The following is a 16,020-nucleotide window of genomic DNA, read 5'->3' as shown; positions in this document are numbered from 1 at the left end:
ATATTCGAAATTATTACGTGTTTCATTCAAATTGCAAGACAAACATTATGTTTACTGAAACAGAATTTTTTAAAAGTGAAGGTATGAACAAAACGGTTTAGGAGCGTTTTCACATACGATTTTTAGAAATTTTTTGTACAATATTAGCGAAAATTTTTTTAGACAATGTAATGGTTATTTTACTCATTATTATTACTTATATTATTTTTCGTAATTAACAACACATGATTTGACATTAAAATTACATATGATCGAACAATATACAAAATATTGATATTTGATTAGATGCTGCCGAGATTATTTTTAACAACATATATGGTAGATGTAATGATAAAACAAATAAATGCAGTAACATCTGTCAAAAAATTTTACAAATTAACAATAAAGTAATTATTATTTGATTATGTTTGACAAAGAGTAATCGCAACTGATAAAAATTATAATTATGCTGTTACAAAAAAGATACCCCAAATGAACATGTGTATGTATTTTGAAGATAAATACAAGTGACGAACAATCAAATTTTATCCGCTAAATTAATTGATAATTAACTCCCAATATGGTTTTCAGTAACAGTTTAAAATCTTTTAGCACTGTTGTTACCTATATTCAGCCTTATTTGACGTTGCAACCTATATTCAATTAGTTAAAAAAAGTATGTATGGATTGTATTTTTTGATTTTGAAAAGGCTTTTGATTTTATTGGTCGAAGCTATTCAGAATACTATTTAAAAAAGAAATTACAGAAAAAGCACATGTAATTGTTTTGAAAGTTACCATAAGTATTATAGAACAATCTTCTGAGTACTCTAGAGCTTAACAACAAAAAACAAAACAAAAAACAGCAATTTTTATGCAAAAGGTTTTGTAACCAATTTTATGTTTAGAAGCTATTACTCGAAAACTCTGACATCAACCACACTGTTATATAAGTCTCTTACATGATAAAAAAATCCGTCAATAACATATTGCTCTAGCGTCACCAGCTTTCAAAATTTTTGAATATTTGTTAGACAGAATTTTTTTAATCCCAAATTTTTGACTTTAAAAACACCTGGAATCTTTTCCCCAGAGAATATTAGTTCTAGCCCACCCCGTATATTATGATTCGGGAGCTGCACGTAACAACACTACTAAGTTAAAATATATTGAATACTGTTTCTTATTCGATTGTTGTCTGCTAGTATAAATTAAATGGCCATAATGTATTTTTTAAAATACCCCAGAAGGTTTGAAAACAATTTCTTTTTAATTTAAATAAGTCGGGTGTTTTGCATATGAGTGGCATCAAAAGCGAAACTAAATACGCAATATGAAAAATATAAATTGGGTTTAAATGAATTAATTTGTGATAATTCAAGATGATTCAATAGTTTATGAAATATTTTGTATTAAAATTAAAGATTTAAAAGATTAAAAATATAAAAATTTTATTTTTAATAAGACATAAAATGCTCTTTATCATTTTGTTCAAGAATGTACGAATGTATTTAATGAACAAAAAATGTTCATTAAATATACAAATACAAATGAACGATTATAGAAATTATGAGATTGTTGAACTTTAAGAAATGCTTATAACGAATCATATATTTTATCACATACTTTGCAAAAAATTAAAAATTATTAATAACTTAATTATTTGTTTTTTCTTTTCAACTTTTTTTCAGACATTGAGCTTCGTTGTCAGATATGTCAGCAGATTCTCCACGACGTGCCGCTCGAGGAGTACCAGCCATTGTACCGCCTCAAGTTGTAAGTGATCGCTCGATAATTGATAATGTAGCTGGTTTCATAAATGATGTTGCATTAACAAATCAACCACAAGGAGACCCCAAAGATACTATTGCATGGGCTAGATTTGAACAGTCTGCTGATATTAGTGATCCAACGTTTGGTGATGATTGGGAAATCGATGGCAACATATCTCCACCTTTATTATTAATACTAGGATATGGTTTAGGAGTTCAAGTGTGGGCCATACCTGCGAATGGTGAAGCTATTGAAGTTTTGTCATGGCGCCATGGCCATGTTTCGACATTACGCATATTACCGACTCCATTTACATCAGACGATGAAATGGCAAATGAACCAATAGATAACTATGTCGACAAGAGACCATTAATGGCAATTTGTGATGGATCAGCTTCTATTTCTGGTTCAGTTCAAACGTGCTATTCCGTAAATTTTGTTTCACTAAAAACTGGAGCACAAGTAAAAACCATTAAATTTAAATATGCCGTGCTTGATGTGTTGGCAAATCGAACATCTGTTGTAATTACGTTTCCTGAACGTATTGCCGTTTTCGATGCAAGAACTTTAGAAGATAGACTGTCAGTTACCACATGTTATCCCAGTCCTGGGTATGTTATGATTGTGGGCCGCTATGGTTTGCATTCTGAATAAATGTTAATATAATTGTAGAATCAATCCCAATCCTGTTGCCCTTGGACCTAGATGGATGGCATATGCGGAAAACAAAGTACTTCATTCAAAACGAAGTGGAGGGGGCTGTGATGGAGATGGAGTTTCAAGTTACACAGCGACTGTTTTGAATGCAGCAAAAAGTTTTGGAAAAGGTTTAAGAGAATTAGGAGAACAAGTGGCGGCAGGGTTAACCGGATCTACTCCAACAGGTTTGTCATCGAAATCTGGAAGTTTTGATTCTGGAAGTGGTGACGTTAAGCAGGCTGGAATAATAACAATTTTAGATATAAAGGTAAAATATGTTACATTTTTATTTATTTAATCTATGCAAAATTTTTATATTAAAATATTTAGAATCCTATTAAAGACGTTAGTCCAACAACCGGAGCTCCTATCTCAATAAACGGGTCTGACCCATTCATTGCACATTTTATTGCTCACTCTGAAGCAGTTGTTGCTATGGAGTTTGACTACTCAGGAATGCTTCTAATAACAGCTGATCGCCGAGGGCATGATTTTCATGTATTTCGAATTCAACCCCATCCAGCTGGTTCTCACTTAGCCGCAGTCCATCATCTTTATATCTTGCATAGAGGTGATACAACTGCAAAAGTTCAAAACATCACTTTTGCATTAGATTCAAGATGGGTGGCTATATCAACCTTACGTGGAACAACACATGTTTTTCCAATAACACCGTACGGTGGCCCTTACGGTGTTCGCACACATTCTAGTTTACATGTTGTTAACAAATTATCTCGATTTCATCGTTCAGCTGGTTTGTCAGGCGATAATCGTTCAAATAGTCCGATATCACATTCGGAAAGTATGACTTTTAATCAATTGAGTATGCCATATCATAATCCGACAATGCCGCCATTCCCCCGGCCTCATACAATACTTCCATTAGCCCAGTTACGTCAGCCATCAGTCTTAGCATCGCCACCGGGAAGCGCACAAAACTTATCATATCAAAAGTCTATAGTTGGTGGGACGACCTCAAACCGACAAAGATTGTCATCACTATCTGATGACAGTGGGAAACCTTTAAGCGTTTGTGCCGTATTTTCAAAAGGAAGATCATGGCTATTAGACCCGCCAAATGTTGCACGTGAAGCTCCTGCTCATAAATTACAACGTAAAGCAGTTGATTCCTTGTTTATAATGGCAGGGCATGGTGCATTAATCCAATATGATTTGGATACAAAACTCGCCTCAAGTATAATAATAATAATTTTTGATCTTTCAAACCCATTTAATGTCGAGAATATTTTTAGATGTTGCCAAAGAAAAAATATGTGATGATACACCAATCGAATTAGAAGTAGAAGCAAAAGCTCAGTGGAATTTAGGACGCAGAGAAAGCTTTTTGGAAATTCAGCCACCTTTAACATCAGATAATTGGTTGGTTAAAGATCGTAATTCTTTTATTGGTGTAGATGCCCAATATGAGGATTGTGATGATCGTAGCGAAAGATGGCTTTCCCAAGTTGAAATAATAACGCACGCCGGGCCACATAGGAGGCTGTGGATGGGTCCCCAATTTGTTTTTAAAACATATAATACGCCTAGCGGGTATGAGTTTAAATTAATTTGTCGAGCTCTTTAGTGTTTATGTATTTTAAAATTTTGTCATAGATCAAGCTTAAGTCATATTGATAGTGAAGCTATAGAAATAGGGATTACACCTAATACCAATAAACCAGGACGCTCAAGTCCAATGAATATGCCGTTAGGCAATTCAGGTCGTTCAGCTGTTCCAGTCTTGATAGAATCTGGATCTTATAGTAGGGCATTTTTCTATTACCTCATTAATAAAATATTCAGTTAATAAAATATGCTTTTTATTTTAGGTAGCATAGAACAAAGTCCAAAACTGATGGACCGTTTTAAACATGATCATATGGATTCAGACTTTACACTTACTCAGGGTGAATCTCGACTGAAGGAAGATTTAGCAGATGCAATGAGGGAATCGCCATCAGTTCATAAAGATACTGGTAAGTATTTATTATATAAAATTGTATTATAATATTGCCAATGGGTGTTTTTTTTTCGGTTTTAGCAGTTTTTTATTTTGCCTTTTTTCACATTATTTCTGTCATTATTTTCATAAACTATAAAACCATTTCTGTAATTTTTACATATATAATTTATTTGAGCACAGTTAAATTATCTGTCCTATGCGCAATTTTTTTCATTTTACTTTTTTCATAGAGTTGGAGCTAAAATATTCTTTAAAAAAATTGAATTAAAAATTGCCATTGTTTATTAAATTTAATACACATACGTGGTTGCAAAAATATTTTTCAAGTTTTACTATGTGCGATAATGGTAAAAGTTAAATAAGTTAAATTTATGATGTTATAATGGTGAAATCTCTTTATCTATAGTTACCTTATTAGTTTTCCTTAAACCAACTTGTTTTTTTTAAGTTTTAACAATTCATTTAAGCCATATTAATATTTAAAAAAAAACTTGTGTTTTGTTAGGTATTAGAATTAGAAATTTGGGTTTTCCGATGTTGCATGATAATGTCTCAACAAAACACTCACAAAAAATTTGGTTTTATTGAAATGTTTTTTATGTCTACAAAAAAGAAAATAAATAAACTGCTTACAAATAAGTTAGTTAATAAAACAACATTTAAATTTTTTATGCAAATGAATGCCATATGAAAATTATTCATTAAATATATTTTTAAGACAAAAATCTTTGGATGTAATTTTAATAAATTTAAAATCACGCAAATCATTGTTATTAATTAGTATATTCACTGTAGAGCTTGTAATAATAAGATTTACAAAATAAAGAATATATTAATAAGTATACAAGTTTAGACTATAAAATTTCAATTTTTACAAGCTATTAAAAAATACAATTTTTACAAGCTATTAGTTTCAAAGAGTTATAAAATTGTGTGTTTTTTATTAATTTCCTTTTCATTTAGCTATTAAATTGCTTTTCATTCAGCTACTGTAATAATAGTAATTCCCAGCAGAAAATCACTTCGATATGGAAAATTCGACATAAGTTTCTAAAAATTTAAATACCATTTCCTCACTTTAAGTCATTTAAACCTCGCTAAAGTAATCTTTTTTTTTGTTATATAACTATTTTTTTTTTTAATTGTAGAATTAAATTTTTTTATATAAAAATTAGGAATGAACTTCGCGTTGAGTTATTTCGGTTCAAGTCGTAATCGAATGGAATTACTATATTTTACTATCTTTATTTAAATAAAACATAAAAGTACGATTTCTGCAAGTTCCTGCTGTGTCTTATTATTGCGGCAACTGTGTCTTATAAACTAGCAAATTTTCAGTGTAAAATTTATGCAGTTACATAATAAATTTTCATATTATTCTGTAAAATAATAATTAATTTCATGAAATATATGTAAATTCAATTAATATACAAACATTTAATATTTATTCATCTCTGTTATTTTCAATAAATTGAAAATAAACAGAAAATAACAATTAAAAAAATCAAATTAATTTGAAAAAAATTATATCTTGACATGATAGACATGCGAATGTCTGATAATCTTGTTGATTTTGTACAATACAGTTTAATAGACTATTAAGTTTAATAAAAACCATTCATTTAAGCTTCCTTCATTTTTGTTAATAAACACTTGGAAACTACAACTCGGAATTATTCAAGACTGATTTTATTATTGACAGTTTCTTTGTCTGTTTGACAATGTTTTGTATTAACTCATTTTAGCTAAAGGAAATCAAAAACATTGCCTTTTTTTAATAACGTTATGATAAAAATGCTAGTCATTTATGTATATTATTTTTAATTAATTTACCCTTTTTTTAATTATTGATTAAATTATAATTTTCTTTTAAGTTAACAGAGAAAATTTTTATGAAAAATTTTTTTGAGTTTAAATTTTTGTTTCTCAATTTTTTAATTGAGACGACTGTTTGTCTTTCACTTTTGTTAATTCGAAGCGTAGAAGTAGATGCGTGTAGTTCAGAAATGCATTTACATTGTACGCAAAGTGAAAAAAATAAAAGCCCTTTAATAAAACGTTTCAGGGGATCAAAACTAATATACTATTTTTTTTTTAATTAACGAAACTAAAGCTGTCAAAATTTTTGAGCCGTTAGGAGAATAATCGAAAAGACAAGTCAAAGGCAGAACAAAAAACTTTTTTGAATTTTAATATTTAATAATTATTTTGAAGGTTTTGATTTAGAAGAAACCAATTTATTTGTATATTAAAATAAGTTAATTTAATAATATTAACTAATTATATAATATGTACTTTAAATATTTTTTTTTCTTTATGCAAATTCATAGTTATTTTAATATAAATATATATATATTTATATATATATATATATATATATATATATATATATATATATATGTATATATATATATAAATAAATTTATATGTATTTGGTTATATTTTTGTTTAAACAACTAAAGTATACATTGTAAAAACATAAATGTTAATCCATTTTTCAAAAACTTTATTTCACTTCACTTACACTTAGAATTGTCAGTTTAAAACAGAGTATTGGAAAATTATTTATAAACTTCTGAATTTTTCAAAAATATTCTACGTGTACATACATATATACATACATAGTGGGCAAATTTTCTAAATAGCATGGTTTTTTGTTGCAATGTATACCTTAATTGTTTCACTTGTGTTTTCTGATCAAAAATATTGCCTTTCATTAAAAAGATTTTTATTTTGTTCCTGAAGATTAATTGAAAACTTTGTAAATTTTTAGTTCAGTTGTAGTTTCTGAATTCATTTTAAAATTTCCTGGTATTCACCTGGATTACACTCAACTTAAATTTTATTTATATAGTACGTAAATTTTATAACACAAAAAAAATTTTAATTTTCAAACTTTATTGCTTTCTAACTAATTTATGGCATGCAAAAGAACTTTAAGTGAATTTCAGAAATTTTTATTTAATAATTTAATGATTTTTGTTTTAATTTTGCGTTGGATAAAAAAAAATTAGCTTGTAAATATATAATGAAATTTTCTTTTTACTCACTACTATCTTATTACATACATATTATATAAGTACTTGAAAGAGCGTTTTAATGGAACAAAAAAATGTTAAACACGATTTTAAGATTTTTTTTTCTGAATATTTCCATATTTGTTTTTTTTTTTTTTGACTATTACAACAGATTATTAACAAAACTGCCTTTGGCTTTCTTTTCTCTCTTTCTCTATTGAAGGTTATACACCTATGTCAACTACCGCTAGTAATATCACTAATGTTTCCACGAGCCGAAAATTACGGGAAAATACTGCCAGTGTGCAACCCTCCTACACTAATGCTTCTACGTCTTTTAGTACTACATCTTTTGGTGGCAATATTACCACACAAATAAGAAAAATTTCCAAAAATACAAATTTATCATCTTCAATGACTTCATCTTTGACTATACCAGAAGAAGATGATATTGAAACTTCATCTGAATCTGCATGTATTTCAATTGAAAAAATTGTTAATCCACTAGGAACCGTTACAACTATAACCAGATCTCCAAGTGATACTGATATTGAAAAAACTACATATGATCCAGCTGATCATGTAATTTTAGAAAATTGTGATGAATCATTATTTCGGCCAGTTGTTACAATATTCTGTGATGAAAAGAATACAACTCCTAGAAGTGGAGAAAATAGTAATAGTAGTAAAAGTAAAAATGTTAAAAATTTTGATAAAAACTGTAGTAGTAATAAAATGGAAGGAAGTGATTATTTTAAGAAACCACCTGAACCAATCGGTACTAAATTGGTGGTACCAGTCATTGAAAAATCAATAAAAATTGAGTCAGCTACTGATAATGAATTTAACAATACAAATAGAAACCTAATAAAAAATAATAAAGACAGTAGCGTAAGTACTGTAGAAAAAGGTAATATTAAGCAAAAAGTAGATAAAACTGAAGAAAATATGAATAAAGTATACAAGCCGGTTAACAGTAAAGACAATAAAATTGAGGACACAATTGTGGGGGCTGTAGGAAAAATTAAAAGTGAAAAACCGATGAATCAAAAGAGTTGTAAAGTTAGTGATATTAAAGTTGAAAAAAATGAAACAGACAATTCTCAAAGACATGAAAAAGCTCAATCTTCGCATGCAATTAGTGAATTAAATTTGAAAAAATTACATAATCAGAAGAATTCTAAAAAGGAAAGTGATGATTCTGATGAAAATAGTAGTAAAACTATTGTTACTGTAGAAGGAAATCGAAAGGGTAATAGTGAATCTTACAAAGAAACAAATTCAAAACAAAATTATGATATTCAGGAAAAAAATGTGGATATTAACAAAAGGACAGTAGAGGTTGAAATAAAAATAAAGAACAAAGAAAAGCTTAATGATGAAATGTTTGTGGAAACCAACGATTCAACAAAAAATAATATGTCCGCAAAAACTGCCGATGAGGCAAAAAATTTAGTTTGTAGAAAATCTAGTAAAGATGAAGATTCTGAAAGTTATGAAAGTTTGGAAAATATAGACGAATACGAAAAATCTTTAGAATCAAAACAAAGAAAATTAAGCGATAACTTTGACTCGGCTGAAGATTGTCATCATGAAAGTGACTTGTCTTCGGGAAATACAAGCAAAAAATGGGAAATAAACGAGGAATCAAAAGCTGACAAGCAAACAAAAGCAAAAAAACAAGAAACAATAAATCAAATAATGAATTCGAGTAGTTCAAACTCGATTGAAGTTACAATCACATTGCCAAAGAAAGGTAAAAATATTAAAAAAAACGATCAAACTAAATTAAAAATAAAGAAGGAGTTTAACGATGAACTACAGAAAAATGAAATCGCTAAAAGTTCTGGTTTAGAGTTTTTCGATAAATTTTCACATACTGACGACAAACATTTAAAGGAAAAAACTAAAACTGTTAAAGACAATCTAAAATTTTCGCCCCCAGATTTGGATGTTATTTTAAGACCATTAAGTCCAGAATCTGAAAGTTTAATGGAAGACGAACTAAAAAAAGAGAAAAGTTTGGAAAAGACAAATCAAAATACTTGTACAGAATCAAATTACTCTAATAAAATTAATACCGATAATTTAAATGTTGATCTATCTGTAACAACTAGCAAAAAAAAGTTGAAGAAAATGAAATTACCATTAAGTATTAAATTAAAAGAAGATAAAAAAGAGTCCTCATCAACAAAAAATGAAAAAAATGCAAACGATATACTACCTGCTATATATACAACCACTTCAAATTTTCTTGAAAATGATCTTGATTTTCCTGCACTTCCAGCATTTGATAACTTTAGTAATGATTTTAAAGAAACTTTCTTACCTCCTTTATCACCACTTGGAATATTTGAAACAAAATTTGATGAGTTCCAAAATAATGATTCTAAAAAATCTGATGACCATTTCAGTTTGATTAATTTTGAAAGTCCAGAAAGTCCGAAAAATACCCCCAAAAAATTAAGTGCAATAACATCAATCGAACCAAAACCAAGAGGATTTACTCAGGATACTCTAATTTTTGCTCTCTGTGGTAGTCTTCATTATGAAGATGAAAATGAAGTCGAAAATATGAATATTTCTACTGATTCATCTGAAATTATATCAAAAAAAGATTCTGATTCCTCTAATCTTTTGACTTCGAAAACAAAAGAAGAATTGGTCGCCAAATTAACACTTGAAGAAGAGTTATTGGAAAAAAATAGTAATACCCCCACTTTAACGAAACGTAAAAATAAGAAAAAAGAAAAAAATTTATCTAAAGCAAGTTTGCAGGTTTCTACAGTAGCTGCAACTTCATCTTCAACCTCATCTTCGGAAGAAACAGAGGAATCTTCTTCATCAGCTGCTTGTAATAAACGTCAGAAAAATATTATTGGTGATGAGGAGGAGCTTCGACCACTTATAGATGTATCAATGAGTCAATCAATTAGCTGCGGCACCGGTAGCAGTTTAAGCGAAATTTCTTCGGGTGGAGGTAAACCATCAACAACAAAAAATGTGTCGAAAAAAACAAAAACTATGAGTCAAATTTTAAAAGGTGAAATTGATGACGAAGAAGATGATTGCGATACTGATGCAGATAAAAGAAATAAATCCACTAAATGCGCGAATGTTGATGTTTCTGAAACTATAATCCCCTCGATTGTAAACAAGGAATTCGATTGTGATGACAACTCTGTGTCAACTACTATAACACTGTCAATACCAAATCCAAAAAGAGGAGCAACAGCAACGAAAAAATCTAAAACTTCACTGCCTGATGTTAACAGCCAAAGCGATTCATCAACAACAAGCGATCAAGTAAAAACTTCTGAGGAACAAGTATGTAGTGATTCATCGGATGAACAACAGTTGATTTCATTGAAAAAAATTAATTCAAGAAATAATAAAAATTCATCTTCCACCACCATCATTACTTCTGATATTCCCATTAATGAAGATTCAAGTGAATCGGATACCAAAATTAGTAACGTTGAAGCGGTTAGTACCGGAAATGATAGTGGTAGTGGTGGTGGTGGTAATGGTAGCAATAATATTAATAATTCAATTATAAACAAAAGTAATAACAATAATAGTAATAGTAGTAATAATACAAATCAAAACAATAAAAAAAAATTAAAAAAGAAAAAAAGATAAAAATTATTAATTTGTTTGATTTGTACTTTTTGTCTAACAACAATATGCTATTTTTATTATTTTTAATTATGAAAAATTAAAAAACAATATATTAAACTTGGCAAAAGTTAAAAAAAATTTATATAAAAATAAAAATTGGGGTAATCACAATTGATAAAAAGTTAAAGTGAATTCAAATAATTCTTTTCATGTTTAATTCACCTTGAATTATCGATAATAAGCATTTCAAAAGTTTTTCATGACGCTTCCAAATTCTAGTTCCCCTTTAAATAAGTTTTTTTTAGCAATTTGATAATATATAAATAAATTTAAGAACTAAGGTTCTTTTTTCATAATCTTTTATAAAGTAACTTATATCGAAAGTTCAAGTGAAAGTTCACTGATTGTCTTTTGTGAATACTCCAAAAAAAAAAAAAAAAAAAAAAAAAAAAAGAAAAAAAAAGAAAAAAAAGAGGAAAACTAAAAACTGAAAAAAAAATTTAAAATTTATTTAGCTTAAATTTTTTCTCAAAATATTTAAAGAAACTTTAATGCCCTTTAGGTAAATACAAAACTATTCTAATTTTTGAAGAATATTAATTTTTGTTAATGTTACGCGATGTTCTATTCGATATGTGGGGTGTGTTAGGAATTTGTCTGACAGCCTTCGTAGATCAAAATGGGTAGAATTTCCGACAACTGTTTTTAATATAGTTAGTTCTTATAGCAGTCTATGGCTTCTCTTAATACTTCTTGTTAGACAGTTATTGAAGTTTAGAAAGAAGACTTGGAAATTTTATTTTAAAATATTAGACAGTTTGTGTTTTAGTTTAGCAAAGATCCGTTTTTAGCTTTTATAAAATTTTTATTATTTTATTATTTTATTATTTTGACTAAGATTGTCAACATTATTTTTTTCTATTTCATTTTAATTCAATTGAAAAAATTTTACGCTAAAAAAAATTCAATTATATTTCTTAAGGGCACGAATTCTTTAAATACTTATGATTTTTTTTAAGAAGTCCCACATGTATGCGTGCATTATTGAATAATTTGCAAATCAAAAATAAAAGATATTTTAAATTGAATTAGAAATAAATTTTTATAATAATGCGATACTGTAGGTTAACTTTTTCGTCTTAGTCAATTACCAACTTTAGTGTACTTTGTTTTAATGATTTTTTTTTGGCCTTATTAATTTTTTATAGAAAGACGATAAGTAAACTTAAAGTAAAAACTAAAGATCTGCACGGTTTTAGTTTGTATTTTACAAAAACAAAAAATTATTATTTGCTTGTAAAACTTACAATTATTGCAGGGTAATAGGCGTGAAGGAATTAAAAAATATTCCAATTAATTATTTATTATCATGATTTGCAAATTGATCAGTAAGCAATAATGAAATTGATGGGTTGTTTATATATCAAAACTAAGTATACTAGAATTGTAAAATTACATTGGGTGATTTTCGAAAATTCAGATATGCACTGAAAGTTCTAAATTTAATCTTGAAAGTCTTTCTACACATGTGTACTTACAAACTGCAGAAACTGATTATTTTACTTTTGTAGATTTGTAACATATTTTAGTGATTCTTCTGACATACTTCAGCAAAACTATCATTTTCCAATATGCTATTTTTGTAGTTTTCCAGTTTTAGTTTATCTACCGAAGTTTCAACTGAATTATCGAATATCCCTTTGTTAAACATAATTTCACCTAAATGCGATTAGTTTCATTAAATAAGCTTATATAAATTAATTGAACCCACATGATTTATATAAATTTATAAAATTTATAAGATACAAAAACAAAATGGATAACATTGAAAATCCGTATAATTTTGTTTATTTCGTATAATTTTGTGAAAGTTATTTTTTGCTTCTTTTTTTTTACAAAAACTGCAAATCAAACAAATTCTTTAAAATAAGAAATAAATTTTTTAATAAGTAAATATGTAATACATAATGTTATGTAGTAGCAAATTACTAAATATAGATTGTTAATTGGTATCGTTAAAATTAAGTTAAAATTTAATTAAAAAAATGATCCTAAATACACAAGCAAGGAATTTAATTAAAAAAAAATTCCTATACCGACTTTTCGATACAAAACACAAGATTATATATGCTTTTTTTCGGTTTGTTTATTTCTAATTTCATAATTATTGTATGAGGAAATTGTACTACTAATTTCATAATTAATTACGAAGAGTTTTTTAATTTATATTTATTATACAAAAAACATAAAGTTGATACAATTACATATTTGAAATATCTGAGGTTGACACGTGTCAATTATTGGCGTCAAAACGACCGGAATATTGAAACATGTGAAAACCTCAAGCACGCTTTGGTTTTTGAGGTTATTTTTTTTCCAATGAAAATTTTTCTTTTGAATTATTTAATTTTATTTTAAATAAACAATTTTTGCCACCACATTGCACACAAATCAACAATACAACAAAACTGCCTTCTTTAAAATTTGAAAGAAGTATTTAAAGAACATTTTCACAAATTTCTGTAACACTCTCGCCAAATACAAAAACATATTTAGCAGTTGGATATGTTCTAATCACATCTGAATTTTTTGAATTGTACTTAATTTTTCAAAATTTTATAAATTTTAATAATATTATCCTCATTAGCATATTCAATATGTATTTTCATTATAAATATTTTTTTTTTCAATTGTGAAGGTCCTGAATGAGAACTAAATTACGTCTTCTTCTTGTATTAAAAAAATACAATATATAATGATTTATATAACTTGTCATTATTCGTTTATTATTCTAAATGCATAATATTTAGAATATCTTATTATGAAGATTATGTAACGCGCATCGGTATTTTCTAAGACGCATTATATAACGTAATGACAAGGATATTATTCAAACAGATTTTGATTTTCCGAATAAAATCTGTATTAAAATTTGAATTAATAAATGAAAAAAAGAGTTGTTAGTTTTTAGAAAAGGTTTGTCGTACACCTCCAAATTATATACTACTTCTAGACAAAATAAAATTGCCGTGTTAAATCAAAATGCACATATACATTAAATGTCCAAAAGTAAAACATAACATCAGAAAGATTTTCATTAAATTTGTTCATTAAAGATTGTGGCATTGGCAAATGTGATAATAATTAGAAATACATCAAAAATTCATGATACAATAATAATTAGAACTTTTGGAATTTATTTGACTACTTAAGATTAAAGTTTTGTTTATAATTGCAAAATACTTTGTATTATATATAGTATGTATGTATATATATGTATATATAATTAAGTACTTCGTAATTTTACATTTAAGTTTTAAATTTGAGATTTAATTTTGAATTTATTTTATTTGGTTATAATTATTCAAATATCATATTATATTGCTAAAGGATCAAAAACTAAAAAAAAATTGCTTAGTTTTTAGTATATTTTTGATATATTTATAAAAAGTTCTACTAATGTTTAATGGTTTCACAATTTTTGTCTTTTTTTTTGTATTTTACTCAATTTTTGTACTCTTTTGCTTTAGAAAATGAAATTTTTCTTTAAAATCCAAGTAAATTTTGTTAAGAAAATCTCTTATTTCTGTAAAATACATGCGATGCAGAACTTGAGTTTAACAATTTTTAAATATAAATGTCATTTTTATTCTTAACTTAACTCTGAAAACCGAATCAAAAAGAATATTGCGAAAGAAACACAAAACTAATTAATATACGAAAGATTTGTGTCCTATTACAATACATTTTTTAAACTTTTACGATAAATAACAATATCATTTAGTGATTCGCTTCTCAGAATAAGTAAGCTACGTTATTTAAGTGTTCTTTTTCTTTTAACCAATTTGTTAAACATTTTTTATTCACGTCTTTAAAATAAATAGTTGTTAATGTTATAATTCATTCTTTACAAATCATTCGTTTATTATAAAAATATTTAATTGTTTATTTTAATTATAAAAATAAATTACCGTAATTATAAATTGCAAATATTATTAAAAATTCTCAAAATTACGATGAAAAAAAAAATTGGTTCGTTTTGTTTTGGTTTGTAAATAAAGTCAAAAAAGAAAAATAATTTTTTAAATAAAATTAAAAAAAAAGTTAAATAAAAGTATTAAACAAAATAAAATATTCATAAAAATAAATTATTTATAATTTTTAAAATTAGATAAAAAGAAGAACAAAATTCTTTATTTGTTGATACAAAATGATTTTTTCTTTTAGGTTACTTTTCAAAAATCTAGATCTTTCCGAAAATTGTGAAATATCTTTTATATATATAATTGTGCATTATTTAATTTTTATTAAAAAATAGAGATAAAAAAAAGAATAAATAGATTTTAGCATTAAACATTAATAATAAACAATAAAAAATAGCACATGCAAAATGTATATAACGTAAAAAAAATTTATAAAGGACAAAACAAAAAAAATATTGTTATCTTGTTAAATTGTTTGTGTTGATTTTATATAAATTTAAGATGTAAATCATTAATATTTACATTTTAAGTTTATTTGTATTATATAGAGTTGCTTTACAAGAACAAGGAATTTTCTCGAAAACAACATTTAAAATTAATTTTAGTTGAAATTAGTTATTTTTCAGCAGCTTTTTCAAGTTTATCACATACTTTAATACGTATACTTTAATGCGTAACGTAACGGGAAGTAACGAATCATATTGTAAAATAACGTATTTCGTAACCAAGAATTACGTATCGTGAGTTAACCTTAAGTTAAACAGATCATACTGTTCCAAATCAGTTGGCTGCATTTAAAGAAAAACATAATTCAATATATACATATATTATGTATGCACACAATATTTGTACATTTTCGTACGCATCGAACATTTTCCTAATAAAAATTGGTCATAAAATATTTTGTTATATTCTTAGCATATAAATAATTTTTAAAATGCTTATGGTGCACAATTTTATTTTTAAGTGAGGATGACGCAAGCTA

The 16,020-nt window shown here is 26.7% G+C and overlaps 1 protein-coding gene across 2 annotated transcripts in view; it reads left to right on the top strand.

The window, feature by feature from the left end:
- Window positions 1–15,122, top strand: part of LOC129619116 (putative mediator of RNA polymerase II transcription subunit 26) — a 36,797-nt gene extending 21,675 nt beyond the window's left edge. Inside the window, exons 2-8 of one of the 2 annotated variants that reach the window (XM_055534210.1) lie at window positions 1,671–2,363; window positions 2,425–2,719; window positions 2,782–3,646; window positions 3,705–4,002; window positions 4,066–4,214; window positions 4,281–4,427; window positions 7,655–15,122. In XM_055534210.1, the coding sequence (XP_055390185.1) occupies window positions 1,693–2,363; window positions 2,425–2,719; window positions 2,782–3,646; window positions 3,705–4,002; window positions 4,066–4,214; window positions 4,281–4,427; window positions 7,655–11,073 (5,844 nt within the window). In that variant the 5' untranslated portion in view covers window positions 1,671–1,692 and the 3' untranslated portion in view covers window positions 11,074–15,122. The remainder of the gene's footprint in view (window positions 1–1,670; window positions 2,364–2,424; window positions 2,720–2,781; window positions 3,647–3,704; window positions 4,003–4,065; window positions 4,215–4,280; window positions 4,428–7,654) is intronic. The other variant, XM_055534209.1, reaches the window with a different exon arrangement.
- The last annotated feature ends 898 nt before the right edge of the window (window positions 15,123–16,020 follow it).

This window comes from Condylostylus longicornis, unplaced genomic scaffold, assembly GCF_029603195.1.
Source record: "Condylostylus longicornis isolate FDR11 unplaced genomic scaffold, ASM2960319v2 ptg000010l, whole genome shotgun sequence".
In the NCBI taxonomy this organism is placed as follows: Eukaryota; Metazoa; Arthropoda; class Insecta; order Diptera; family Dolichopodidae; genus Condylostylus; species Condylostylus longicornis.
Note: the sequence above shows the minus strand (reverse complement) of the source record. Positions and strands in the feature narration are given on the sequence as shown.